General features: G+C 40.0%; 1 protein-coding gene across 1 annotated transcript in view; it reads left to right on the top strand.

The window, feature by feature from the left end:
- SLC9A7 (solute carrier family 9 member A7) overlaps positions 1-25,835 on the top strand; it is a 73,508-nt gene extending 47,673 nt beyond the window's left edge. The window contains 6 exon segments of the mRNA XM_054382414.1: positions 710-867; positions 8,303-8,314; positions 12,654-12,761; positions 15,161-15,243; positions 18,763-18,868; positions 25,587-25,835. Coding sequence (XP_054238389.1) covers positions 710-867; positions 8,303-8,314; positions 12,654-12,761; positions 15,161-15,243; positions 18,763-18,868; positions 25,587-25,835 — 716 coding nt within the window.
- The last annotated feature ends 1,458 nt before the right edge of the window (positions 25,836-27,293 follow it).

Genomic DNA, 27,293 nt, shown 5'->3' with positions numbered 1-27,293 from the left:
TTGACTTAAACTCCCTTATAATTTTTGTCACACAGATAAGTGTTTGTCGTTTAAAGCAAATCATGGAATCTATCTGTGTCTAAATGTGTGCATCCTCAAGAAGTGCCAAGGATACCTCTATACACAAGGGGATGTAAATAAGAGGAAGACAGACTGTTTCCAGAAGAGTCCAGTGACAAGACCAGAGACAGTGGGCACAAATTGAAACACAGGAGATTTCCTCCAAACTTCAGGAACACTTTTTTACTGTGTTCAAGCACTGGCAGAGGGTGCCTAGAGAGGTTGTGTCATCGCATTCCTTAGGGTTATTCAAAATCCATCTGATGCTATCTTGGGCAATTTATTGAGGTTACCCTGCTTGAGTAGGTTCCTGAGTTCCAACTGTGTTCTTGGCAACCTGATCTAAGTGTACCTGTGTTAGTAGGAGGCTTGGATGAGATGTTCTCAAGAGCTCCCTTCCAACCTTGGTCTTTCTGTGATTTTTGTGATTCCTCCACCTGCAGATGGCCAGACACCTTGGCTTGTCCTTGGTAGTGGAGCTTTATATTCGAGAGCAGGAAAACTGAGGAAATAAGAATTTGCTGAAGCCCAGTACTTTGTCTGTCAGTTCGTGCCTGTGTGGCAGGGAGGGAGCAAGGAAACATGCTGTGTTGTAAAATTAAGTGCAGTTTCACTTCTGAAGCTCTGCTATTTCATTTTTTTTGCATAGGTCTCAGGGGGGCCATGGCGTTTGCTCTGGCTATACGAGATACTGCTACCTACTCACATCAAATGATGTTCTCAACAACTCTCCTCATTGTCTTTTTCACTGTGTGGATTGTCGGTGGAGGTACAACTCCCATGCTGTCATGGCTGAACATCAGGTCAGTGTGCAGCTGTATGCTGCAGAAATGTCACTTTTCAAGTGGCAGTTCTGCTGATCAAGCACAGTCCTACAGAACTTCTTGTTGCTTGCTAAAGATGTTTTATGGAGGAAGGTGCTAGTGCAGGCTGGGGAAGAAAGTATACTGATGCTGCTAGGAATCAGCCTACAGCTTTCTAATGGTCCTTGTCAGCCCAGTTAGGATATTAAATAGTGCCTGCATATTGAAAAGAAAGACTTAAACTGTCTAATGCCACATAAACCTCTCTTCCTATTATACAAAAACATTTTTCTGTTCTTTGGCTCTTGATAATGGTCCTGTTATGGTTTTTAAGTTAAACGGTGTCTCTAGTGGGTTACACTCAACTGCATGCACTTCACACATCTCTCCAAGCAAACCTGATGTTACCTAAACAACTGGGATAACTGAGATCTTGCTAGTCATCTGGGTGTGTTTCCTCCTATTTTGAGGAGACCTGTGAAAATGGTAAGTACCATGTTTATAGGTGTTTGCAAATCCTGGCCAAAACTTAGTACTTGTGGGCTGCAAGTACAGTCATGTTCGAGGATACTTATCCACAGAAAAGCTAGAGAATCGTGAATCAATCATTGTTAAAGACCACATCTTATCATCCTGTGAAGGGTTTGGCAGTTGGGAGGGGCAAAGGTAGAGAGAGTGGAATTGAAAGAGTACATGTTGTACAAACACTTCAGTGTATTTTTGCTATATGAATAATTTGTGCTCTCTGACACTTGAAAGCTTTGTCTTTCTAATTGTACTAACCAGAATTTCTGTCCCAATAACTTGTGGTGTGATAGGAAAAACAAATGTAAAACCAGTTTCAGTCTTTGGAAGAACTGATGATTCTTAGGGGCTGATGTTGCTTTTGGAAGGCGTGAGTGGAGTGCTTGTGGCAATTGGCAGCAGATGCTTTCTGGGTAGACAACAGAAAAGAAAAAGAAAAAAGGACACCTAGAAATGCTTGTGAACTCTTCTTACTGAAGGTAGCGAAAGACAGACGTTTCAGCAGTGATTTACAGTATCTCAGCTCTGACTTACAGCAAACATTGGGAAATGGTGATTTCCTGAGTTTGGTGCCAAATGAATCCATTTCTGTCCTTTAAAACTATCTTTAAATGCAAGTTCCAGATGTTTGGCTAGAAACAAGTGTCACCACCATGTGGTCAGGCTCTTTGACTGTCATGTCACTAACAGGCCATGCAACATCTGGTGTGAAGTCATCAACAAAGCCAATTCCAGTGCAGTTGTGCTGTTCATGACAATGAGATACCACATACATTTCTAATCTCAGCCTGACTGGTGTCTGTTCTCATGTGAAAGCTACATAATGACTCTATAAAGATATCTGGAATAGACGTCGTGTGCAGCTTTCCATTTGGCACTTCTGACAACAGAAGATTTCTGTGCAAATGTGGTGTATAAGGAACAACTCCACTGATACACCTCTGCAAGTAGAGCAGGCACAGTGGGTTGTATAACCAGCAGTGCAAGCAGACTGTCTGAGGTGCAGGGGCTAAGGGAGCAGGAGATGAGTTCTAGCCAGCTGTACACAGGTAAGAAGGCTGCTTGCAATCTACTTGCAATGGCCAAGGGAAGTCTGCTGAGATTTGCCTGCAGCCTCTGTGATGGTTGATGTGAGGGTATCCCTTGTCTGACCTCCACTTGAGTGGATTTCAAAGAATCCTCTGAAGTGTGGATGCAACCAGGTCAACAAAACTGTCTCTTAAGAGCTCTCATTGTAGGTGCTGGCATCCAGAGTCTTCTGCCTTGCTGCCTTCACCTCTTCTTGTTCAGAGAGCATAGCTGGGTGTTTCCTTCAAACCTTGTCACCTAGCATGTGCTGAAGATCAGCTAAGTGAAAGGGAGCTCTGTGTGTTCAGTCTACCTGTATCAGGACTGGACTGTAACACATGACCTAGCTCCTGGCCAACTGGAAAATAGCTGTGAGGTAGCACTCTGGCTTTTTTTTGTTTTGTTTGGCTTTTTTGTTGTTTGCTTGTTTGGTTTTTTTTTTTTTTTTGCAAGGGGGGTGTCTTGGTTTTTGTGGTGAGGTTTTTTTGGGGGTGTGGCTTTTGGTTTGTTTGGTTGTTTTGTTGTTTTTAATTTTCCCCTGCTCAGGAAGCAGTTTGTGGAAGCATTCAAAAATAAGCACTTAGTCCTGCTAAAGGAGTAATCTGGTATAGTAAAGAGACTCTATGAATTTGGCTGTTGAATTGTTTCTGAAGGGAGAAAGGGCTAATACTGTGTCCATAACAGGCTTGTCCTTCAAGTAGGCTATATTGCTAAAAATCATTTATGTGGCCAGCAAGGCAGAACAGCTGGAAAGGCTCTGATACTATTCCTAGAGCAGTAGCTGCCAAAAGGCAGTTGGCTGAACCACAGTTTTGGTGTTTAGCTGCAGGTTTTTGGTGAGATTTACCCACTCTTGCTATTAAGTAGTAATTTTAATTGTCATAGTGAATACACAGTTAACTTCCGTATTAAGGGGAAAATATCATGTAAACAAAGGAACTCTACATAGGAAGGATCTAGAGAACTCCATGGGCCTGCCTACAGCTGCCTGGATAGGTGCTGATCTAGTAATGATGGAGACTGTGCTTTTAGTGACCACATGAAATAAGATTAGTGCCAGGAGGTGGCAGCCGTGTTCAGCTGATGGAGAATGAGAAACTTGGTGGTGGTAAGGTATCCTCTGTGACACAGCCCTTGCTGCTGAAAAGCAAGAAATCCTGTCAGACCTTACAGATTTAAGAATGAAACAAATTAATTTCCAGCCGAATTTTAGAAATATGCTGCTTTTCTCTTTTCCATCCTTTTCTCCCCAGTGGAAGGGGTAGGCAGGAGGACATGAAGATGATGTAGTGTTTCAATGCCTTTGCTCAGCAGCAGTGTGTAGTGCTGATTCAGTCTTGAGGCTGTGCAGTAGGCAACTTGTCTTTGGGGTCACCTGGGAGGCTTGCTGAACCTTGGCACTTGCCCATTAGGTTAGTTTGCAAAAGGCTGGAAATACATAGTGCTCTTCTACAGGATTATTTAACATAACTTTTTATCTTTTAACCTCTTTTATTTACTTCCTAGATTAAGTGGAGGCACATAGGAAACTAATGCTGTTTATGTATTGGATTTAAATGCCAGGATTTGTGTGGACTTTGTCCAGCTCTCATGGCTCACAGTAGTTGTATCCTAGTGGATGTTGGCTTTTGTTGAAGAAAGGATGGAAATCTATTTAGCCATTACCAAGTCCTCATGAAGTAGTTGGCCTTTCTGCAGTGTGCAGGTGAGAACAAGAGAAGAACCTGCTTTAACAAAGAGTGAACCAAGCTGACTGACCCTTCAGGCTGATTTAGCTTGCCTGGTCCTTGGGTGGTGTTACTGTAGTCCTGTGGGTACTGGTCTGCCCATCAGTAGGGTTTCCTCATCCCCACAGGATTCCCCCTTCAGTAATTCCCATGATCTGTGATGGGCTGAACTTCTTCCGTAGGAACTGAACTTCTCAAGTGAGAGGAGCTAAGACAGATGTCAACACCAGAAGGTCTTACTTAAGGTTGTACCTGCACAATTTCCATAGAACAGTATCAGAGAGCTAATTCCAGTCTAGACTTCCAGCCTGGCTTCATACCAATACACACCAATACAGTTGCATGCCTCCTCATGCAGTGCCTACATAAGGATTCAGAGTTGTTTTGCTGTGTCTCAGAGGCAGAGGCACATACTTCTGGTTGCACCATTAATTGCATGGCAATTGTGGTGTGTGCTTTGTTTTTGTTCCTTCTAGTAGTCCCTTCTCTCCCATGATGTGGAACGTACTTAACATAGGCTAACATGAAAGGTCATTTTTAGTAAAATGAAAAGCAGTGCAAGGAGGAAAATAAGCAAAAATGTTCGCTCTCTTTCCCCTTGCTTTGTTCTGAATGTCTCAAGTATTCAGAAGAGCAGGTATCTTTCCAGATAGGATATGGTACCAGTGTACCCAGGTCTACTGATCAGGCTTAAATGTACATCCAAGCAGAGGACCTATGGTTTGTGGCAGACTTAATTTAGTTTACTGCTTGATTGGTTGGGAAAGTGAGGGTGTGACAGCAAAGTCTGAGTAAAAAATAATGCAATCTTTAGATGCTTTTGGTTTCTGCCACTTGATGCTGAGCAAGTTAAAAATAACATCAGGAAATGGAGTTAAAGCCATGATGTCATGTGTTTGAATTTCTTGGCTATCTATCAGTGACACGTTATCCAAGCATGTAAGTGGTAAACAGTTATACTTTTCTAAAAGTAGATTGACTTATTTTTTGTTGTTGGCTTTTTTCCCCCCCTCTTTTCTTAGACTCAGATATTAAAAATAGAGAGTCATTCTTTGAGACTAAACCAAAGAAACAATTTTTTGCTTTAAGTTTCAGCTGAGAGCCCTATAAAACAAAACTACTGGCAAAGTTCCTCTTTTCAGAAAAGTAGCTGACTGACTTCAATTATCTGTCACAGGAAAAAAGGGAACTCCTAACATTCATATTTCAAAATGTTTTTTCCATTTTTTTCATTAGAGGTTATTGACCTGGTTTGTTTCATGTTCAATTAAGCAACACAGAGATTAATGCCTTCCTCTCCTTCATAATCTGCTTCAACTAAGGAAGTTCATGGTTATTTTCACTAAGTAATTTCAGTTACACTTAGCAACGTTTTTGTAAATGTTAAAGCATTTCATCATTCAATTTAAAATATTTCAGTATCTTTCTACCATAAAAACAAAAGGTTGCACAGCTAATGTCAGTTTAGATACTTACTGCCTTTTGTCTGACTTTGCAAATGCAATCTTTTTAAGTGGGTGTTGTTTGTGTTAGTTGGGTTTGTGGGGCTCTTGTTTGTGGGGGTTTTGTTTGTTTTGGTTGGTTGGTTTTTGTTTGTTTTTTTTTTCTTTAAGTGAGCAAACTGAACAAGATACTGGGAAACACTCATTCTCACACAGCTGCTATGTGTGCTACCTAACTATCTGGGGTGGTCACAAAACTGACAGCTTAGTGGCAGCCTCAGGTTATACTCTATCTTATCCAGGGTGGTCCAACTATAAAATGTGCATTTCTTGAATGCCATGCATCAGTGTGCTGTGAAGGGCAGAGGCAAGTGTCGATACTGGTAATCCAGTCTTGTGTAACATTCTGGTCTGGAGTGAGGGAGATCTGATAGGAGGTAACATCCTTCTGGTTTTCAGTCTCTTTCCATTATTCTACAATCCTTCACTTCACTGCCTTCTAGCTGCTGCCCTTGAAGGACAGATGCATAGACACGAGTGCTGTCCTTTTCCCTCAGTTGTGGGCTTTTTCCTTTCACCATCTTTTTCTGCATTTCCAGTCATCTTTCCCTGTCTAGTTTCATCTGTCTTCTTACTTCTCCTTTTCCAGTCTGTAGTTTCTCATCATCAGCTGTAAATATCTCTTAATGCAGACTCTGAACCTCCAGCCTCACCCTTCTGGGTCTTTCCCATGGTAGGAAAGATTGCCTCCTCCTCTTTTGGATGTCTGGAAGTAAGCATGGGAGATGCTTCATTATCTCTATTGTTGTGCTCTGAAACATAGTGATTCACACTAGAGAGAAAAAACGTTGGGAAGGCCCTGACCCTGGGTGGAGATATATCTAGACCACATGGATGCTATGGGTTTAACTGCCAAGCTCTCACAAGCCTTGGCAGGCAGTTTCAGGAATCATTATCTTGGTTAAGTAAAGAAATACTCAAAGGCACCCTAAAACCAACCTGAAACAACTTTTCAACTTTTTTTAGCAATTAGCTATTATTTTATTAAAAAACGTGGTGGTGGGAAATCTCTTCTTTCTCAGCCATCTTCTGAGAAACAGTTGAACTCTTCCAAAATAGCTAAAATTTTCCAAAAATGCTGTACTCATTATAGACATCTGGGAAAACTTCAATATATTAACTTGGCAATGATACAGCAAAGAGAAAGAAGTCATAGAAGGGAAGCTATTGGGCAGTTCTTAATTTTAGTTTTTGCTGCATATGCAGAGCCATCCCAGTGTTGCCCTTTCAGAGCAGAGTGCTCTGACCTGGAGTGTCAGTATGGGAGAAGAGCTGTTGAATCAGGAATCCAAACCAGATCTATCCGAAGTCTGGTATTTGTCTCAGCCTTCAAGGATTATATGAGTGCCTGTTCTTTGTATCACAAGCTATGGCCTGAAGTATTTGGTTTGTTAAGATGTCAGCCTGCGGTCAAGGCACATACACCTGCTCTTTGAAAAGTGAGGCCTCTGTGGATTTCCGATCCACAGAAAGTACTAGAAACAAAACATGCTTTCCCTTGTGTTTTTTCTTTTTTAACTACGACTGAAAAAGCAAAGCGAGGAGTACAAACACTTCTGTGACTAGAGCTTAATGATGTTAAAGATAGGTAGTCAATCATTTGTTAAACTCATGGGATGATTTAGTATGTGTTGCCAGTTGTTTTGGACTGCTCTGAAACTGGGCAAGATTGGTGGCTTCTTTCATGTATGTGTAGCTTCCTGGGGTTATTTCCTCTAATGACTTTTTCTCTTTTACACCATGTGCAGGTCCAAAGTGGTAGGAATTGTCTTAGGGGGGCCCCCGGGGGTTGAGGGGGGTGGGAAATTTATAGGCATACACACCCGGGCAAGGGGGGGGGCAAAACAAAGAAAAAAACAAAAAAAAAAAGGGGGGGGGGGGGATAAGATGAGAGTATGAGAAGGTTATTGGGATTGTTGGGGGTGGTTGGTTGATTGTAAGGGATTTGTAAAGTGTAATAAGTTGAGTTGGGGTTTTAGGGGAGTGAAGGTGTGGGGGTTGATATTGGGGATAGGGGTATGGGGGGGAATGGAGGTGGAGGAGATGGGAGGGGGGGGGGGAGGGGGGGAGGGGGGAGGGGGGGGGGGGGGAGATGGGGGGATTGTGAAGGTTTATAATGAGATTTAGGGTGTGATATTGGAAGGAGTAGGTAATTGGGGTAATGGGAATGATGTTTTGTATTTTAAGAGAGGTGGGATGGTATAGGAGTAGGTGTAATTTGGTAAAGTATGAGGAGATTAGGTGTTAAAATAGTGTGGATTTATTGCTTTAAGAGGAATGAGAGAATAGGCTACTTAGATGCATGTAATGGGAATATTCGGTGTTTGTTCTGAGCTGGGAGAGTGTGGATCACACTTCACATCTTTAGCTTGAAAAAAAACTCCCCCAAAACCCTACAACCTTTAACTTTGTGTATGGGTAATGAATGAAGCAAACTAGCACCACTGGCCTGGAAAGACTTCACAGCTGAAAAATCATGGATGTGATCCTATGATCCTTAATCACACAGGTATTCCTAAGCATTTCTTAGGGTTATTTTGTACAACTGTTAAGGTTGGAATGGACTGCATAGATGATTTAGTTCAGCCTCCTTGGGGATGTGGTTTTAAAAAAATAGGGCTACCACATTGCTTTACAGGAAGATGTTAAGACAAGTGGAGAAAAAACAGTCTTGTAGTATTCTCTGGTTAATGGTTTCTAGAACTGACACATGGATACAGAGAGAAGAAAAAAAAAAAAGCTCACCAAAAAACCAAAATAACAAAACAAATCACTGAATAGAATGTATAGGGAAATAGGTTGTTGTATGTATGTGTATATATGTGTGTGTGTGTATACACAGCATATTTATGTAAATAAAATTCTTTGGCATGGGTCAATGTTACGTTTTCCAAGTATTCTGTCACACTTGAAAGTTCCCAGTGAGGTTGTACATTTGCCAGAGATGCAGTGCATTAGCTTGTACAGAGAGTCTGAGAACTGTTATCTATTACAGGCATTCTTGGCTGTTGCCAGGGTAATTACACATGCTAAAATGTAATAAAGCCTGGTATTTTGGTAACTTGTCATCTGTGTTGCAGGGCCTTGGAAATGCTTTTGAAGTATCAGAAGGAAACGGTTCTACCCACTTTAAAATTACGTAGTGGAGAACTTGAAGTAATTCTCCCCCCCTCCCCCCCTTCACTATTCCTTTCCATGCATTTTGTTTCTACTTCGCATTCCACATTTTGTGTCAACCATTTTCTACCACACTTTTTAAATTACTTAATTGTACATAGGTTTAGCATTTGAGGGATCAAATCTGAGTGACTGCTCTTCTGCTGGAGTTCTAGCTGTAGAAGGACCAAGAAATTCAGGAGTCAGTTAAAAGCAGAAATGCAGTAGTGGCATTAGGAGCCCTTTTGCTATTACAGGGCTCTTGAAGTGTGACAAGCCTTTTATGCCTTAAAGTGAAAGAAAAAAATGGAGGGGTGAAGAAATATACTTAAATTGGGTTGATTTTTACTGTAGTAATGCATATGCCTACAGACTGTAGTAAACTTTCCAAGGCAGAAATAAATGTGATTGAACTGTGTAGTAATTCTGTGTACTATTAAGGTATCTATCAAATACCAAACTTAGGCCAATGGGGGGGGATAGATGCAATTTTTTACCAGTTTTGGGATACGTATGCATTGTTACAGCTGAAAGACTGCTCATGTTCACGTAAGGAAGCTCTTCACCATGAGAGTGGTGAGAGCCTGGAATGGGTTGCCCAGGGTGGTGGTTGAGGCCCCATCCCTGGAGGTGTTTAAGGCCAGGCTGGATGAGGTTCTGGCCAGCCTGATGTAGTGTGAGGTGTCCCTGCCCATGGCAGGGGGGTTGGAACTAGATGATCCTTGTGGTCCCTTCCAACCCTGACTGGATTCTGTGATCTGATTATCTGCCTATTTGAATTGCTGCTGTACACGCTCAGGCAATACTCTCACACACCGCTGCTGTAGTGGGCTTTCAGAAAAGGTGCTGGGAAAAACGAAGATACTTGCTGGCACCAGCACTCCCCTGGTGTTGGCTGTCCTGCAGCTGACATGCCCCTCACCTCCCGGTCACAGGCTGTGCCTCCAGCAGAACATTGTTTCCAACCAGAGCTTGCTCACCTGCCTTTCTGCTAGGGGATTTGAACAAAACACAGTCATTATCAAGGCTACCAGCTTTGTGCCACTGATCTCTGAGAGAGGATCTCTATAAATCAATTCTGTAACAATTTATTCTAATTTAAAAATCTGGTTATATAAATGAGAACTGATAGCAGTCTTTACAGAACATTTAAATGACAGGGAGCTTTTAAAGTGTACTTAAGGATGTGAGATGGACTTTTTTTACACCACCAGAAAACAAAAGAAATCTATATTGAAGATACACATACACATACCAGCTTTACTTATACTTTTAATTATGTAAGTAGTTAACTAAGGATGAAGTTATTAAATGTTTTCTGTGGTTCTTTTTACAGTAAAGGAGATTAGGAGAGCCTTGAATGATTTTTGGTGGTATTTTGTTTCAGGTGATGAAGATGAGACTTAGAAATTTGGGGGCAGGGCCTGCAAAATTGCAATGCTTGTCATGATACAAGGGTTTATGTACTTTGAAATTTAAACAGTCAGACTTGATACAAAAAAAACAACTCTTCCAATGCATTTCATGCTAGAGTAAAAGGTAAGAGAGACAGTGTGCCAGCTGAAAGATACCAAAAGTAGTTGTGAGAATTCAAAATATTTTGTATTAATCTATGAACTGAGGAACATACTTTGAAACATGAACTTAAAAAAAATAATTATAGAAAACAATCAATTAGAAATACCCAAAATATAAATTTACCTGAAGAATAACTTTGGAAAAAAAAAATTTAAAAGGACAAGCCTTTGTCAGTGTACCATTTCAATATTGAAAGAAATGTCTGTAGTAAGAAAACTTTCTTTTTCTAAAAGCTGAACCATGTTAATATAGAAAAACTCGCTTTTCCTCTTCAGCACAACAGTGAACCCCAAACACCAGACCTGTGGTGTACCATGACTTTTCACTGAACAGTAGAGTCATCCAGCTTTGGTATTCCACTAAGCCCCCTTCCCATGCCTAAGGGCAGTTAAACTCCCCAAAGCAAATACACAATCTTGTAAGTCAAGTAAAAGTGGAGGTATTTTGAACTGTTTGATTTTCTAATGTACTGTGAAGTGAACGGCTAGTCCAGTGAGCTAAAACTATTTCAGGAATGCAAGCTATGTTCATCTTCTGAAACAACCTTCTTGAACTCCCTGTTCACATTGCCAACTGCAGGGTTAACATGAGCAATCATTGCCATGTGGTGTAATGAACCTCCCCAGCTGAAGTTTGGAAAGCCACAAATATTTTTTTTTTCTTTTATGTGTACTTATAAAGGAATGTGCAATCTTATATATATATATATTGCCATACCTAGTGAGTTTCCTGATGTTGCTTCCCAGCTTTCTGCATGAGGCTTCAGCAGGTAGCTAGTTTGATTGCAGGAAACCCTTCTTGCCGTATCTTCACTGCTTGTGACAACCTAAGCAGTACCTTGTAACCTTTCAGAGCTTTTGTGTGTGGTGGTCTATTTTAACATATGTTACAATCCAGTACCCAGTCTGTCAGTCCAGTGCTCTGGTGAAGGTTCTTAGGCTTAAGCCTGCTCAGTGCCAATGAATTGCCAGGTGAAATGTGCCTAGGGGTTAAGATGACTCTCTGTGTTCTATTAGAAAGCACTGTGCTGGAAGTTGTTTGAAGGTGTTCCCTTTTAGTTTAGTCCATGCCATCCTCTGTGTCTGGATCACTGCTTGCCTTATGCAAGCATGTGTCCCTGGGACACACAAATGGTATGGTCTTACCAGCAAGGTTCTGTTTGTTTCTGGTGACCCTCAGGGATGTTGCATAAACACATGTTTAGAAATAGCTGACACAGTCTAAGTAACAAAGAAATTGCACTAAACTATCTCAGCCTCTTCCAAGAGAGGGAAAATGAAGAAGTTAGCCATTTCAGACAATGGTTTTTTGCTGATGTATGCGTTTTCCCATACTCGTTATGCAGTGTGGCAGAACTGAAACATAACGCATTTGAGACTGACAATCTTACCTAATATTTGAAGCACTATTACAAAGTACAGAGATTCAGGCACGAACAGGGTTTAAAACTAGAAAAGTCTGATCTTAACACATAGTTACCCCTGAAACAGATCAGAAAAAACAGAATATAATTGCAAGGGTTATATACTCCTCTTGGACAGGAGCACTGAAAGGATGGTTCAGTAATCAGATACTCACTAACTATGCAAAAGTGAGCAGTCAGTCTCTTATTAACATTCTATTATCATCTACCATCTCATTATACAGACCCTCTCTCAGGTGGGTGGCTGGACTAGACAGGCCTGTTGTAAATTCACTGTGGCCATGTTGTGTTTGGTGAATAAAACTTGCAGCAATTAAGACTGGGTTCTTGTTAAAAAAATATTGTTTCTTCACACAATGCATTAGAACTTGCAGAATGTGTGACTTTTTGAAGTCATGTATTTGAGCCATTCTCAGGCCTCTCTAGTAGCAAAAGTTATTTGCCATGTCAAATATTTAGATTGGGCTTATGCTCAGTCTCTGGTTTCTTGCTGCTGGACATGAGGGATATTCTCCACTGAAGAGGATGTCACCCACAGTTCATCTTTTAAGCCCAAAATAGTATTTGCTAGTGTCCTAGAAACTGACAACAAAGGTAAGCAGTTGATGTTTATGTTGAGATGGAATTAAAGCTGTTATCTACAGGCAGCTCCTGCTTGAGTGTAAAAGTATTCTGTTCATGGCTGTTTAACTGCAGGGCAATAACAGACAGCTCTTCCTCAAACTATTCTTATAACTTCTCTGAATGCAGCTTTGCTGGGTGCTTAAAGTGCTTTAAAAATGCATTCTGCCAAACTTAACAGCATTTGTAGCCCTCAGTAATACCATTTGCTTTGTTTTCCTAATGTTTCTGTAGGGTTGGGGTTGACCCAGATCAGGATCCTCCACCTACTAATGACAGCTTTCAAGTCTTACAAGGAGTAAGTAATTACATAACTTGTCTATTATTTTAAAATAATCTTATTTTAAAACTAAGACAATAAAGAACTGTAGAAGCTGTGTGCATGGATAAAACCTTTCTCTCTCAGCTGGCAAGTCAGTAATGCTTTTTACTGTATAGTATTCAAGTAATGCCCACTAGAAAACATTCTGTGGCATTGAGTGTAATGCTGCAGTATTAAAATGATTGTGTATAAGTACGTATAAGGCATCAAAACTGTCCCCAGATCTGCTAATACACTGTTAACAATCTGCTTTCCTCTCTGACTGCCCCCTCCATGCTTGCTTTTAACATGCTACAGCATAAACCTAAAACCAAAACTAAGTTTGATCTCAGCTCCTGTACACTGTACCACAAGCCAGCTGGGTCTTTGCTGTATGAAGCAAAAGGGGCAATAGAAAATTGTTATTTATATTCAGCACAATTCTTTCTGTGCATCAGTAACAACATAACAACTGACTTTTTCCCCTACAATATGTTATTGGCAAACAGGACTATTGAAAGAATGCTGTTCAAAGCAGTAATTTTAGCTTTCTCCATTTTAAAACTGAGTGAATTTACGGAAGTGAAAAGTTTTGGGGAAAAAAATCAACAACCCAATATTTCCTGGGCACTTCCTCTGTCTAGACCTTAGTTTCCACTCTCCCAGAGTACTGCTTGACAATAATTGTTGAGCAGCATAACTGGTTGCTTATGGAGGAACCTGCCAGAGGAAGTTGAATGACAGGAAAGACAGAGGACTTGGGATCCAGAGGCTGCTTAGGGTGCAACTCTGTGAACTCTGCTTTGTAAACTTCAGCTTGTATGATGCTGATGTTCAGACTGGTAACGGATACATGCATGGGATACTTACTGTATTTGAGAGCAGCTTTCTTATTAACAGTTTCTACTGCTTTTTTTTTTCCTTTTTTTTTTTTTTTACTTCTTTTGTTTTCTTTGGTCACAAGTTGTACAGATAAGTTACTTGCTCAGGAAGCATCTCTTTCGTTGCTGAAATGGCATTGGGCATCTCCATGTTTTTTTTGTAGAAGCCACAAAATAGATTCTTAAGCTGTAGGTTTGGGTACCAAAGGGTGAACTTGGTTTTGTATGTGCCTGGAAGCAATCAGAAAGCCAAGCCTCAAAGCACATATTGCTATACAGTTATTGCATAAAATTAAGGCTAGGAAGTGGTATTGTGGTAAGATGGCTTTGGCCAGTTCAGTCTGAACTTGTCAGTATTGGGGGAGCTGCTTTAACAGGACGCAGAGCATGGGTATTCTGTTCTTATTCAGTGTATGGGTGGAAATATCTTGTTTGCTGTTTTCCCTTGTAAACATAAAGCACTTACTCCTTTGTTACCCTCTTTAGCTGTGCACAGCATTCCTAATTTAGTCCGTTAGTTGGTTCCCTTTGGGTTCCTCTTTCTTTCACAAAGCTGAAATTAGCAGCATGTCACAATTAAAGAAAATACATCATTTGGGATGGGGAGGGTGTGAAAATGTATTAAATTTTTAACTCTTGGTGGATCATGGATCTTTTGCAGATCAGAAGTACATGGGGCAGTCCTGTTTCAATGTTTTCCAGTAATTTGGAAGACGATTTTTGCTTCATCTGTTGAACTGTTTTTAACTTTGGCCTCTGGCCAAAACAAATAAAAAATAAATCAAAACAGGAACAAAAGTAAAAACAAATGCAGCTGCAGACCAGCTGGTGCAATGACTTGCAGCACAGCTAGTGAAGGGATTATATTTAACACTGTTAGCACTTCTGAGGTTGATCTAGTACTTACAAAATCTGCATGACATTCCACAAATGTGATTTTCATATGGATTCCCTGTTAAGCATGTTTCTTTTAAGTGTGATACATTTCATAAAGTTCCTGAGGGTCTGTCAGGTGTACTAACTTCCTTTGTTCTTCCAGGGAAGCAAAATGTAAAGGCTTAAGGAAAGAACATCAAACAGAGCTAGAATGAAGGCAGCCAACTAAGCAATGAATAGTGATCAGTCTAGATTATTCCACTTCATTTATTTGGGAAGGGAGATGGGGATGAGACATCTTTGAGGCTTGTTGTCAGTTTCGGACTTATTTCTATATCCATTATTGCATTAACTGTGTGATAGGGTTTTAGACTCAGGGGAAATTGGTATTAGATCTCTTGTTAAGGTAACTTGAGGGCAATGAAGAGGGCCTACTTCTCTGCAGTAATTTCTTGGGAAAGTAACCTTCTCATTATAAGCATGTCTTTAAATAGCTTTCATCTGCAGTTCAAGTACAGTATTCAAGTAATTTGGCTTTTTTTGGACAGGATGTTACAACTTGAATGATTGGAATGTATGATTTCGGGTTTTTTTTTTTTTCTGTATGATATAACTGAATATGTTTTGTCTTATTTTTAGGATGGCCTAGATTCTGAAAGAAGGAACAGGACAAAGCAGGAAAGTGCTTGGCTGTTCAGGCTATGGTATAGCTTTGACCATAAGTATCCTTTTGAAAACAAAGCTTGGCTTTAAGGCAGGACATATTCACGGTTTTCTTTTCTATGTACCTGTGTGTAGCCTTGAGCACTTGAGAGAGTCAAACGGGAGAAAGATCAAATATTTGACAGGTTCAAAGCACAGAAGTGGAAGTGTAAACTTACTGATTCAGAAGATGGACCTTTCCCTTTCTCTGATGCATTCTATGTCACACTTGCTGGAGGACGGAAGCTAGTCAATTCTGGGAGCCAGAGTTCCTTCCTAAACAGTACGACAGCCAATTAACCGATTCAAATCCTCTGATTTGTTCCATTAAGCCTCACTAATGTTCATAGCACAAACGAGTTTTCCAGTTCATTGTGTATGTCTAAGCCCCAACTTACTGCTGTTGAAGAGCCTTCTGCTTCTGAGATGAAGCTCTCTTTGGAAAACTATTGCTGATATAGGAAGCTCTGGAAGTAAAAATCTACATGTGATCCAGCTTATTCTCCTCAGTATATCCAGAATTTCCTTTGAGTGTTGAAGCAGAGAGTATCCTTGCATACATATATAGAAGTATGCAACCTTTATGAAGCTATCATACTATTTAGATAGCTTTGTTTAAACTTCTGAGCAATTTTTGTGTAGCTATCCAATCTTCACTTTTTAAAAATAGATTTAATATATTCTTAATCATATAAATGGTCATATGAGTGTCCTGCATTAATAATGTACATTCTTTTAGGGGCAAATGACAGAGATAATCCTGTGGCCATGGCAAGTTGCCTGTTTCCAGATATTCAAAGAAATTCCAGTTCTTGATTCCTAGTAGTATGTGAACATATGTAAATACCTGTGACAGTGTTTTAGTCTTGTTGCAGCTTGCATCTGAGAAGTCTTTCCACTGGGGTCTTAGCCACTGGCTGATGAGAGATTGCTGGTCTGATTGGAGTAGTCTCCTTTTGTGCCTTGTGCACCACTGTCTCCCACCCAGCAAAACCTCGGTGTAGTGTTGAAAGCATTCAGATCTTAGTAGCACTTGCCTCTTCAGAACAAAATCTGTGACTGATGCTTTCAGATACAGTAGTATTGGGCAAAAGCCCAGAAGGAAGTGTATGTTAAATGTTCATGTATTTTAGTGGTTTCAAGTTAACCTTTTGAGTTGTAGTGGCTGGTGTCAAAGTATATTGGGGTAAATTTTTGTTAATAAAACAAAAACCCCAACAAAGCAAAAAATACACCCCAAAACCAACCAACCAAACAAAAAAACCCCACCAAAACCAAACATCAAAAACTTCTGTGGTAAGAGCACAAAGTTCTGTCTGTGGCTAACTGCTGCTTTTTGTCTTGTTAAGAAGGAAGCAGACTTACCCTCTTCCCCTGCTTTTACAAAAGGGATGTGACTGATGAAAAAAGGAGGGGCTGGCAGTGCTGCCTTCCCCTCAGCTGAGCTAGCACAAGTGCAGTCCCCAGCAGCTGTAGTAAGGGCAGGAGGAGTGGGGTGGAGAGTGTTCTAGGTGAAAATTACAGCTTCACTGGCTGTTTCATGGAAATTTAAGGGTGCTGATCATAGCTTTGCTTTTTGAGTGGTGACTAGCAATTTTTAGGGAAGGTTCATGTGAAGTTTGTGCCAAGGAAAATGACATCCAGAGGCAGAACTGTTTTACTGTACCTTAGAGGTAACATTGTGCTCTTCCTCTCACAGGAGGTATTTAGATAAGCCTTGGCTGGATGGGCTTAAACTTCACAGAAGGAACGATCTTTAGAATTGCCATCTCTATACCCATGGCTGAATGTCAAAATATATTTTGCTGTTGCATTCACTTGGTTTATAGGTAGAAAGGCAGATTATCTCAAAATTCACTCTTTGTAAGGGAACCCTACTTGGAAAAGATGCAAATGGAGCACACAGCCAAGTTCATCTAGTGCTGGCTACTGGCTGCAGAGCTCTCTGTGGATGGACAGCCAAGAACTGCATTGCTGTGGAACACAGAGTTCATTTAATGTCATGGGCTGTTCCCTGGATTCACCCACAATTGTTAAACACGAGGAAAACTGCAACATTGAAGTACCAGATGTCTTTTACTGGTTTTCTTTTACTATGACTGAGTCACTGCATGCCTCTATACAGATCAGTGTGGAGGCTGGTAGGTTAGTGTAAGGGCAAAGAGTTTCTTTCTTTCTAGGACTGGGTGTAACTACACTGGCGGAGGGAAGAAGGAAACATAACTCTGCAGTGGCATAATCATGCTGTTATATGCTCAAGTAAACATGCTAGTGCCAGACTCTGCTAAAGCAGAGGATATAATTCTGCTAAAACAGCCCCTTTTTTTTTTTTTTTTAACCTACTCTTTCACCTAACCACCTTGATCCGTCAAAAGGGTCAGGGAAACTGTTATATTCACAAATGGACTTGATTCTGTATGTGCTTAGAGGATTAAGAAAGTAATTAGAATATTTGCAATGTAAGTTTACACTCAACATAAACTGACTGAAAAAAAAGAAAAAAGAAAAAACCCCAACCAAACAAACCATCAACAACCCAAAATCCTGTATTTCTGATTTCAGAGAATGTTTGGAGTTCTTAGCACTCCTCTCCTGAGCTCTGTTTTTTTGCCAGTTAAGATCAGCATGTTGCTCTGTAGCCAGGACACCTTTTTTTGACTCCTGAGCAGTTCCTCAGGCATATTATCAGTCCGAAGCACCAGTGTGAACAAATATGGATTTATGTGGGGGCAGACCTATGAAAAGAGATGTAAAGGCACCTTTCTTTCCAACCCCCATGCCTCCTTGATGTAGGTAGCATTACTTTCCTTCTGTGCTGTCTTACATGGTTCTTTGCCATACAGTTTTCCTTTCAGACACTTTGTGTGGCACGTATATGTACAGTGCTGAGATGTCTGTGAGCCTGGGAAAGATCTCTGGTTGCACCTCTGTAGCTCAGCCACCGTCTAGCAGTTAAAGTGGCTGCATTGCTTTGAGGGCCTTGGATGGGCAGTATTTCTTTATTGCACTGTGTTGAGCCATATAGGTATGTCACCTTGTTACCTCTGGCTTACAAGCTGACACCTTGTTCCCATTTGCAAAGGAGAAATGCTCTTGGACCTATTACTATTAAAGCACTTTGACCTCTTCTTCCTCCTTTTGGCTCCAGAGAGCTGGAAAGTTTGCAACTGCTTGAAACTTTAAGAAGTTCCCCTTGCAGTAAATGCGTGGGTAAAGAAACTATGCTTAAAAGGATGAAATGAAAAATACTGGGGGAAGATGTTTTTAAATTTACAAATGTAAAATTTTTTTAAAAATATTTTTCAATTTTTTTTATTTTCTATTTTATTTATTTTATGTATTTTTAAATATTTTAATTTTTTTTATTTACAAATGCAGGTGTTTTTTTTTTCCAGTGAGCAGTTGTTTTACATACAATTATTGAGCAGAACCACATTTGTCATGCAATTATCTTTTTGCATGCAATTTGACATGCAATTGTCTTTTTATTTTCCATAGTGGTTTTAAAGCACTGATGTGTTTTCCTTAACTACTTCAAGTTATTTAAAGCCAATTCTCACTCACAGTGGCCCTCCGTTAACCACAACTCTGCCCAGCTGGTGTGGCCTGATAGCCCGCTGCCTGACAAGTCCCCAGGTTTATGATGTAAGTAGAATGACTCAATACTTCTCTGTTTTGTTTTTTTTTATTTATTTAACTTCAACAAAGCAGGCAAAAGGTTGGTATGATATACATACTGCACAAAACTGCTGGGCTGTCCTAGGCAGAAAAGATTTAAGATACTTTCCCCTGAGGCAACAGCTTCTGTTGGTAGAAATCAGAGGTGGTCTTATTTTTTTTTTTTAATGTAGTATTTGAATAATAACATCTAAGGATATTGAAAAACTAGGCCTAGTCAATAAACCAGCTGAGGGAATCACTCCAATATATTCAGTCCTTTCTCAACTCTTTTGAACAAGATTATTTTCCCGTTACTTCTAAGGTTATGTTGAGGTCTCCTTCAGAGAAGATGCTGACACATTTACCCATGCCGGAAAGAAATCCTGTAGAGCTTCCCTTCATTGTTTCCACTGTGAAATTTGAGAACTCACTTCAGAAACTGTTAATCAGTTAACTTATCTTAGTCTAGCAGGTCACTATACTGTCTTTACAGCCATGTCTTGCAATAATTAATGTTTCATTCTCCTATTACTCTTGCAGGGTTCTGGTAAGTGCAATTCCTATCCTTGCAGTGCTTCTGAAATTTACCAGTTTCTATAAGCCTCTTGTAAACCAAACCATAGTACTATGGCCCTTATACTCAAGAGCTATAACATACTCAAATGATCAAGTTCTGTGGAATGGGAACAGCTCTGCTATGTTTTTAAGTAGTCTTGGACCAGGTTTGTTTTAATTTTTTCCTAGACTTAAAAATTTCACTTGCAACTTTGAAATACTTCCCTGCATTTCTTTCTCATACCATTAGCACCTTACTTTACCTGATAGTAAAATTTCAAAGGAATCTGAAATGTCTGCTGCCTACTTGGAGCTATTAGTGATGCAAGAAATCAGCTCTGTTCATATTTGTGCAATGCCACTAGAGATCTTAAAACAGATTGAGGCCGGAAGGCATCCATTGTACCAATTAACCTACTTGTGTTTTGCCTGTGTGTCTCTGTATGATCTTACAAGACTGATTACCCAGTAACTGAGGCCAGAATGAACATGCAAGCTTTGGCATTTTTTATCTCTAACAGCTAGGCTCTTTCTTTTCCTCATTCCTGTGTGTGGAAACGTATTCTTTAATTGGACTGGTTCTGTCACACACATACATTTGGGATGTTAACTTCACCATGGCAGTGGATGTAAACTCAATCACAGAAAATTCCATTTCAACATGAGAAAAACTTTTTTTCTTTTCCCCCCCTGTGAGGGTGACAGAACACTGGAACAGACTGCCCAGAGAGAGTGTCAAGTCTCCTTCTCTAGAGATCTTCAAACTCACCCTAAGTGGTCCTGCTTTGCAGGGGTGTTGGATCCAATGATCTGTGGAGGTCCCTTAAAACCCCTAGCATTCTATGATTAAAGATGTTTATAAGGCTGCATACTTTGTTACAGTGTGTAATGTAGAACTTTCACATTTGTGTTCTCTCTTTTTGTTCCTATTTCAGTGCATTGCTGCATTAGTCTTAGGAAAGAATAAAATCTGGAGATTTTATTTCTGGCTTCTTTTCAAGATGTCTGAACTCTGCAGTTGCTATATAGCGGCTTTTTTGCATGCCTGATTTTGCTACAGCACTTGACTATACCATTTTATTACTGGCTAAAAAGCTGTGGAATCTTTTTGCCTTCCTGTAAAGTGCAGGTGAAGCAACTGAAAGAGCTATGTCTTTGGGGAGATAGGAACTGCTTGAAGTAGTTGTGCTTTTGTGAGGTGTTTCCAGGAAAGGCTGAATGGTGTATCTGAGAGAATTGAAGACTCAAGACTTTGAATTAAACAAGCAGAAAGTCTATAATTAATAAACAGTATGTGGCACAGATGGAAAATGTGTTTCAAAAAGTAGTAAATCCTAGATTTCAGGTGCCTGTCTGAGCAGTTATGACATCTACAGAGAGAAGAAAGCATATAAGTATGTGACTACAGTCAATCTCTGTGTTTTATTTTCAGCTGTTGTTTGGGTACTTTGCTTTTTGTGTATTTGTTTTTATTACTTCTTTATTAATTCTATATTGGCTTTATTACAACCTTATTTAGAATTAATTTTCACTTGTGTGAGTGGCAGTACATCTTCCAATTTAGATGCCACAAAAGGGTTTTAAAGTCTGAATGTCAGATAATCTTATTACGTAGTCCACCTACAATTTATTCTTAAGTATGAGGTCATGTCCTGTAAGCTTGAATTTGCATGGCATAAATGTTAGGTTCTGAGTCAGCCCAGAGGGGTGAGGTACAGTGGATATTTTTTCCAGAGCTGTCATTGCTGTTCCTTGCTGATGTTCTCTCACTGCTTTAAGACTGCCATTAGGCTTGCCATTAAGCATTTCCCACCCAAACAGAATCCAAGTTGGAACTTTAAAAGCATGAAGAGTTGCTGCAGTTAGTGTTTGAAGTTATCATTTTCAAAAATGCACTCCTATTTTTCTCTCCTGGTGTTACCTTCAGCACACACAATTTGCAGGGCTTTCCAATTTATCTCAAACTGATGTATTTTTCTTTTTTCTTCCTGTTTGACATATCCTTTGAAAATTCTGGTAATTCTTTCATCAACTATTTATCCCATTTGGAAGAAGCATCTGTGTTACCACTTGCTCTTTGTGATGAAGCACTCCTGGGAATTATTTTTTTTTTGGCTTGGTTCTTTGTTCGGGTGTGTTTTGTCCTGCACACTCTCCTACCCATCTTTTTGGAAAGTGCTTAGTTCTTGCTCCTTACACAGCATGACAGCTTGCTAGGAAAGTAGACAGAATTGAATTTTTTTCTAAACATGCAAGCCCAGTGAAGAAACTTAATTTGCAGTCTCTGCAGGGCTTGGAGGAGGTAACTTTCAAAATTGGTAAGAAATCTGTTTAGCTATGTCTCCCTCATCCCCTTTCTTAGTGTTTCATAGCAAAAATTGTTTAGTTTCCGTGATGAATTTGAACATAACTGAGAGAGAGGTGATAAACCGCGAAGCAGAGCATCAGATTTAAGCTGTAATATATTTTGCATGCAAGCAAGCCACTTAATGGTTTTTTTTTTTTTGAAGTTACAAGATGCAAGCTTTGTCATCCATGATGCCTCTGCTGTACTCAGCACCAGCAGTGTACATGGTGCCTACTGGTGCTTAGTATGTGCAGTGTACTTCGCATGTGCTTCTCTTTGCATTTCCTTAGGAGAGAATAAAGACTGGCTTTGTAAGCAGTAACTAAATAAGCTTTAGCCATTTTCACATCTCCAGGATGCATTCTTAGGAAAATGAGTGATTTTTACCACAAATGGGACAGAATGCTGTGAAGTCCCTCAGGGTAATGGTCAATACATCAAAGCAAAATTCAACCTTTTGCAGGGTTTTGGGTACTCAGCCATACTGGTTTGTCCCTTTAAGTAGTTCAGACCTATGCGTTTTGAGTGACTTGAAACTCTTCCTACAGAACCGTAGTGGATTGCAGAGGCCAGTTTAGGGTTATTCTTGGAAGAATTTCAAGTCTCTAGGGATCTACTTGGATACATTTCCTGTCTCTCTTGAAAGGATTGTTCATACTGCATGGAACACAATAGGTTTATTCACTCATCCTCTTTGCTTGCAAACATAGCAAATCTGTATGCTATATGTGATTGTTCATGGATGTTACTCTGAGGAAATATATGAAATAAATTGCCTGCTGTTTTCAGTGTTTTCAGGAGTGAAACAAGTAAGTGGAACTTGGCATGTCCAGGGCAATAGTTGTTCACTATGTTGAGAGAAAGCTCAGTGTTTTCTCTGGAACCTGTGATGTTTACATACATGTAAGTATAGCTGGAGAAAAACCAGCAAAAACTGAGTTAGGACTTGCCATATAGTATAAAACCTGTGGCCTTTCAGTGTTGTGTTTCCAAGAACTTTTTAGCTTTTCAGGGAAGCTCAAACGTATGTGTTCTTACCAGTTTCTTATCATACACTCATAGAATGTTGTGGGTTGGAAGTGATCTTCAAAGGTCATCTAGTCCTTGCTTACTGCATGGGTGTTGGACATCTTTAACTAGATCAAGTACCTCAGTCTCATCCAACCTGACCTTGAATGTTTCTAGGGATGGGACTTCTACCAGCAATCTGGGCAACTCGTTCCAGTGTTATCACCCTCATTGTAAGAAATGTCTTTCTTACATCTAGCCTAAATTTACTGTCTGTAGTTTAAAACCAGTCCCTCATGTCTTGTAGCAACAGGTCCTGCAAGAAAGGCTGTCCCTATCTTTCTTTTAGGCTCCCTTTAAGTATTGAAAGGCAGCAATAAGATTTCCCTGGAGCTTTCTCTTCTCCGGACTGAAGAACTCTAACTTTCTCAGCCTTTCTTCATGGGAAGGGTGTTCCAGCCCTCTAATTTTTGTGGCCTTCTTCTGGACTTGCTCCAACAGATCCATGACTTGTGCTGAGGGTTCCAGAACTGAGCACAGTCCTCCAGGTGAGGTCTCACCAGAGCAGACCAGCAGAATTGCCTCCTTTGACCTGCTGGCCACACTTCTTTTGATGCAGCCCAGAATATGGCTGGCCTGTCAGGCTGCCAGTGAACATTGCCAGCTTGTTTTCAGCCTTTCATTCACCAGTACCTGCACATCCTCTGCAGAGCTGCTTTCTGCAGCTAATAGCTGGCTGTAAGGTTTCCCTGTTAAATAGCATTGTGGAGACAGGAGATGCTTTGGGAGCTTGCCGCAGCTGCTTCACATATGGCCCTGGTATCACAGTATCTCCAGGTACACTGTCCCTGCCTCACCTTCTTTGGCAGTTTTCTCAGGGCAAACACCATTAAAGGCAACTTGTGATACAGCTTCTCAGACTTCTTTAAAGTATAACCAGCCAATGGTCACAGACTGCGTGCTTCTTACTGTTTTTTCTGCTTTTCATCCTTATTTGAATGTCTCTTCCTCAAAAACAGAATATATAGGGTTATCGGGTTTTCTTAAATAGCAAATTATTTTGTGTTCCTTTTTAAATCATTTTGGTTTTGTCCCTTAGACTTCTGTGGGTTTTTTTGCAATGGAAAGCTTGTAAAGGCTGTTTCTGCCAACTGGAGCTGAACTCTGATTTCTGCTTCTTTTTCTTTTTAAGATAGTGACAGTAGTTCAGTGTTCTCTTTGCAGTTAAAGAAAACAAGTGTCCTAAACTGCATTTCCTCATTGAGAACTGTGTTCTCTATCACAGTAACCCAGTCTCTAATAAGCAATGATAAATTTGGATGCCACAAAGGTTCAGAGAAATTAGCATTCATTCTAAGTAGGGCTTGTCTTGCTCCTGATGCTGAACTGCATCATTTCTTTCATTGGTTTTGGTGGTCTCCTGATGCCTTCTCCAGTCTTCACTATTTAAATATTCTGTCTCATCTAGAGACCTCTGCTTTGGTTTAGCTGATTTATCATTTTGAAATCATGACAAAAGGCTTTCTTAAGAAGTTTTATTTAACTAGGCAATGCATTTTTCTTTGTGGACAGGTTAATCAGCATTTTAAATCTCCAGTGCTCTGAACTTCTGTTCTGGAATACAGGTAGGGCTCTCTGGTCAGGCTGCTGACAGGCATCCTATCTCACATAGCCTGTGCTCTCCTTCCTTTGCCAAAGTACAAGAAAATGATGTCTTTTGAGAATGCAGCCTGATTGGTGTCCAGCCTACTGAGGAGAACAGCAATATGCACACTTGAAATTTCAGTTCTTGCTACACACTATGAGGAAATAATTTCTTTCAGTTGCACAGAATGGAGCTTATAGTACTGATGAATTTTCCTCAAATACGAGGAAGCTCCATTTCCTGTCTAATTTAGATGTTTTGCCATTTACCACGACTTTGTTAAGCAGAAGTGAAAGATGGTACAGCTGCTTACTGTTGCATTATGCCGTGTAGAGAAATTGTTATGTTACATTTCAGCAATTTCTAGTCTCTGACCACGTATTTCATCCTCATCTTTGCCAAAATAAATTTACAGGGCTTCAGGAACCACTTTCTTAAATGATTTTGAAAAGAGAACATGTCACAGCTAGTTACAAAACTACGAAGCAAGCACTTCTTTGTATCAGACTTTCATACTTTTATGGCTCAGGAGCATTGCTAAGAATTAGGTCAACTAATTTTCTATTTAATACCAGGTAAGAATAAACAAGGAGATTGAAAACTAACCACAGTCTTCTGAACTGTAACAAAAGTTTCTTGAGGAAACCTTGAATATAAAGAGTTAGGGCCCAATGAGTTCTTATCAGTTGTCATGAGTCTTTTACTAATGAACTAGTAACTAATTATCTACAGATGCAATTCTGACTTTGTATCTGGAGTGACTTAATTGTGCTTGGTCTCTGGTCTTTTTTCTGAACTGCCTTCAAACTTGTCATGCAAAGCCCCATGTATAGTGCTCATCTCTCCTATACTTTCTGGTAAACTTCCAGTGCTATTAAATCTCTAGTTACCAGTTTCGTAATCTAGTTCTTGGATTCAGCTCCCCCTCATCTCTCCACAGTAGCAGTAGTTATACAGGGAGCGGTAAGCTGATTTGCAAACACTGTGTTCGAGGTTATTTTTAACATTTCTTAAAGTGGAATTTTACTGCTTACTGCTTCTGTATTAACACTGGGGTAAACTTTCCTGTTTTCAGTTACTGTCTTGGCAAAGACTAGATGACATACGTTGTACAGAGATTTTTTTTTTTCCTTCTTCTTCATTTCCAGAATCAAGAACAGCTTAGAGAAGAGGATTCGGATTTTATTCTCAATGATGGTGACCTTACTGTCACATATGGTGATACAACAATAACTGCAAACGGTTCTTCTGGCCCCCATACAGCTACCACTAGCCTTGATGGCAGGAGAACAAAAAGTAGTTCAGAGGAAGCACTGGAACGTGATTTGGGAGCAGCAGATCATGAAGTTACAAGCAGGGGTACCCGATTAGTATTTCCTCTGGAAGACAATGCATGATTACTGACTCAGTAACAAAAATTCTTGCCCTGTGGATGGATCAAGGAAGACTTCAGGCCACTGTGACACTTGAGGTGGGGATGTTTATTTGAACAAGTTAACATGCGTAAGTGGTTTTACTAGGGTCTGGAGATGTCACCTATTTTTTATTCAAAATGCTGACAGTGGGTTTTTCTAATTGTCTGAAAAAGAGACAAATGATAAAACTGGTCATTCTCCCCTTCTCAACTGCATATTGAATCCAAGCATAGCTAGCATGCTGCAATTGTCTTGTTCAGCTGCAGCAGCTCTCTCTGAAGAGAGGTACATGAAAACTTTGTCACAGAACTGAGCTTGTCTTGGCCTAGCTTGGGAATGTAGAAGAAGAAATACAATTATTATGAGATGAAAAAGGATGTGTGTGTATCTGAATGTGGAGAGATCCATTGTTAACTTATTTTGTGAGGCTGAGGGAAACATACAGTAAAACAGGATATTATACATTAAGACTACAGGTGCAGAAATGCACGAGTCCGTGAGGAATCTGTTACTGCAAGCTGTACTTAATGTATTACAGGGGGAGAAAAAGGAGAAAAGATGATTTCTTTACTGACCACGTATTTAAATAGGAAGACAGTGAGAGTTACTTGTTCCTTTAGCTTTGGGCAAATTGACTATTACTATTAGTCTAACTTCTAGTGCCTCAAAAGAAAAACGTCTGCTTCCTGTGGTCTAAAGATGTACCTGACCCAACATAAGCTTGGAGCCAGGCTCCCTCTGATAGAAATCCTGAGGTAAAACTTTCTCTCCCTTAAGGTTCTTAAAATCACATTAAGATAGTTGGGAACATATCCTAAGCTGGGTAAAGCAGCGCATAAGAGGAGGGGAAAGTAAAAAAATAGAGAGAGTGAGGGGCAATATTCTTGCATGGAACCATGAGGTTTCATATTGCTCAGAAGAATTCATGGACTCTGCTTACTGCTCTTGTGTGTGATAAACAGCAAACATCTAATTAAACAGACAAACCAATCCTACTGGCTTTACCATTTGTGACTATCCTAAAAGAAAGGTGTTTTACTCTTGTTCTCTTTCACAGAGTAGATGTGAAACTGCAGTGGGGCATTGCACAATATATAAGCTACAGAAGTGATGAACTGTAGTACCATCTTCAAGGTGAAAAGGGAAAAAAATCTTTGCCTAGTATTTAGCCCACTTACACGTAGGCTAGCGTTAACTTATTGCTAAATGCTTTTTCATTTCCAAATGAGGTATCATTGTCTGCCTCTAGCTGAAGCTTATGCTTTGAAAAGCAGCTCAGCTATTTAGAGCATGCTGAAATGTGATTTCTTTCTCATATCTCAAAAGTTTATTTTTTTAAAGAGTTCTGTGGCTCACTAATGTGATGTAATATCAGTTTGTCTAAAAAGTGTGTTTTTCTTGCTGCCATTTCAATTGTTTCTCTCATAAAATTGTGTGAGT

Source organism: Indicator indicator, chromosome 1, assembly GCF_027791375.1.
Source record: "Indicator indicator isolate 239-I01 chromosome 1, UM_Iind_1.1, whole genome shotgun sequence".
Lineage (NCBI taxonomy): Eukaryota > Metazoa > Chordata > Aves > Piciformes > Indicatoridae > Indicator > Indicator indicator.
The sequence above is the reverse complement of the archived record's forward strand: the minus strand, read 5'-3'. Positions and strand labels throughout refer to the sequence as shown.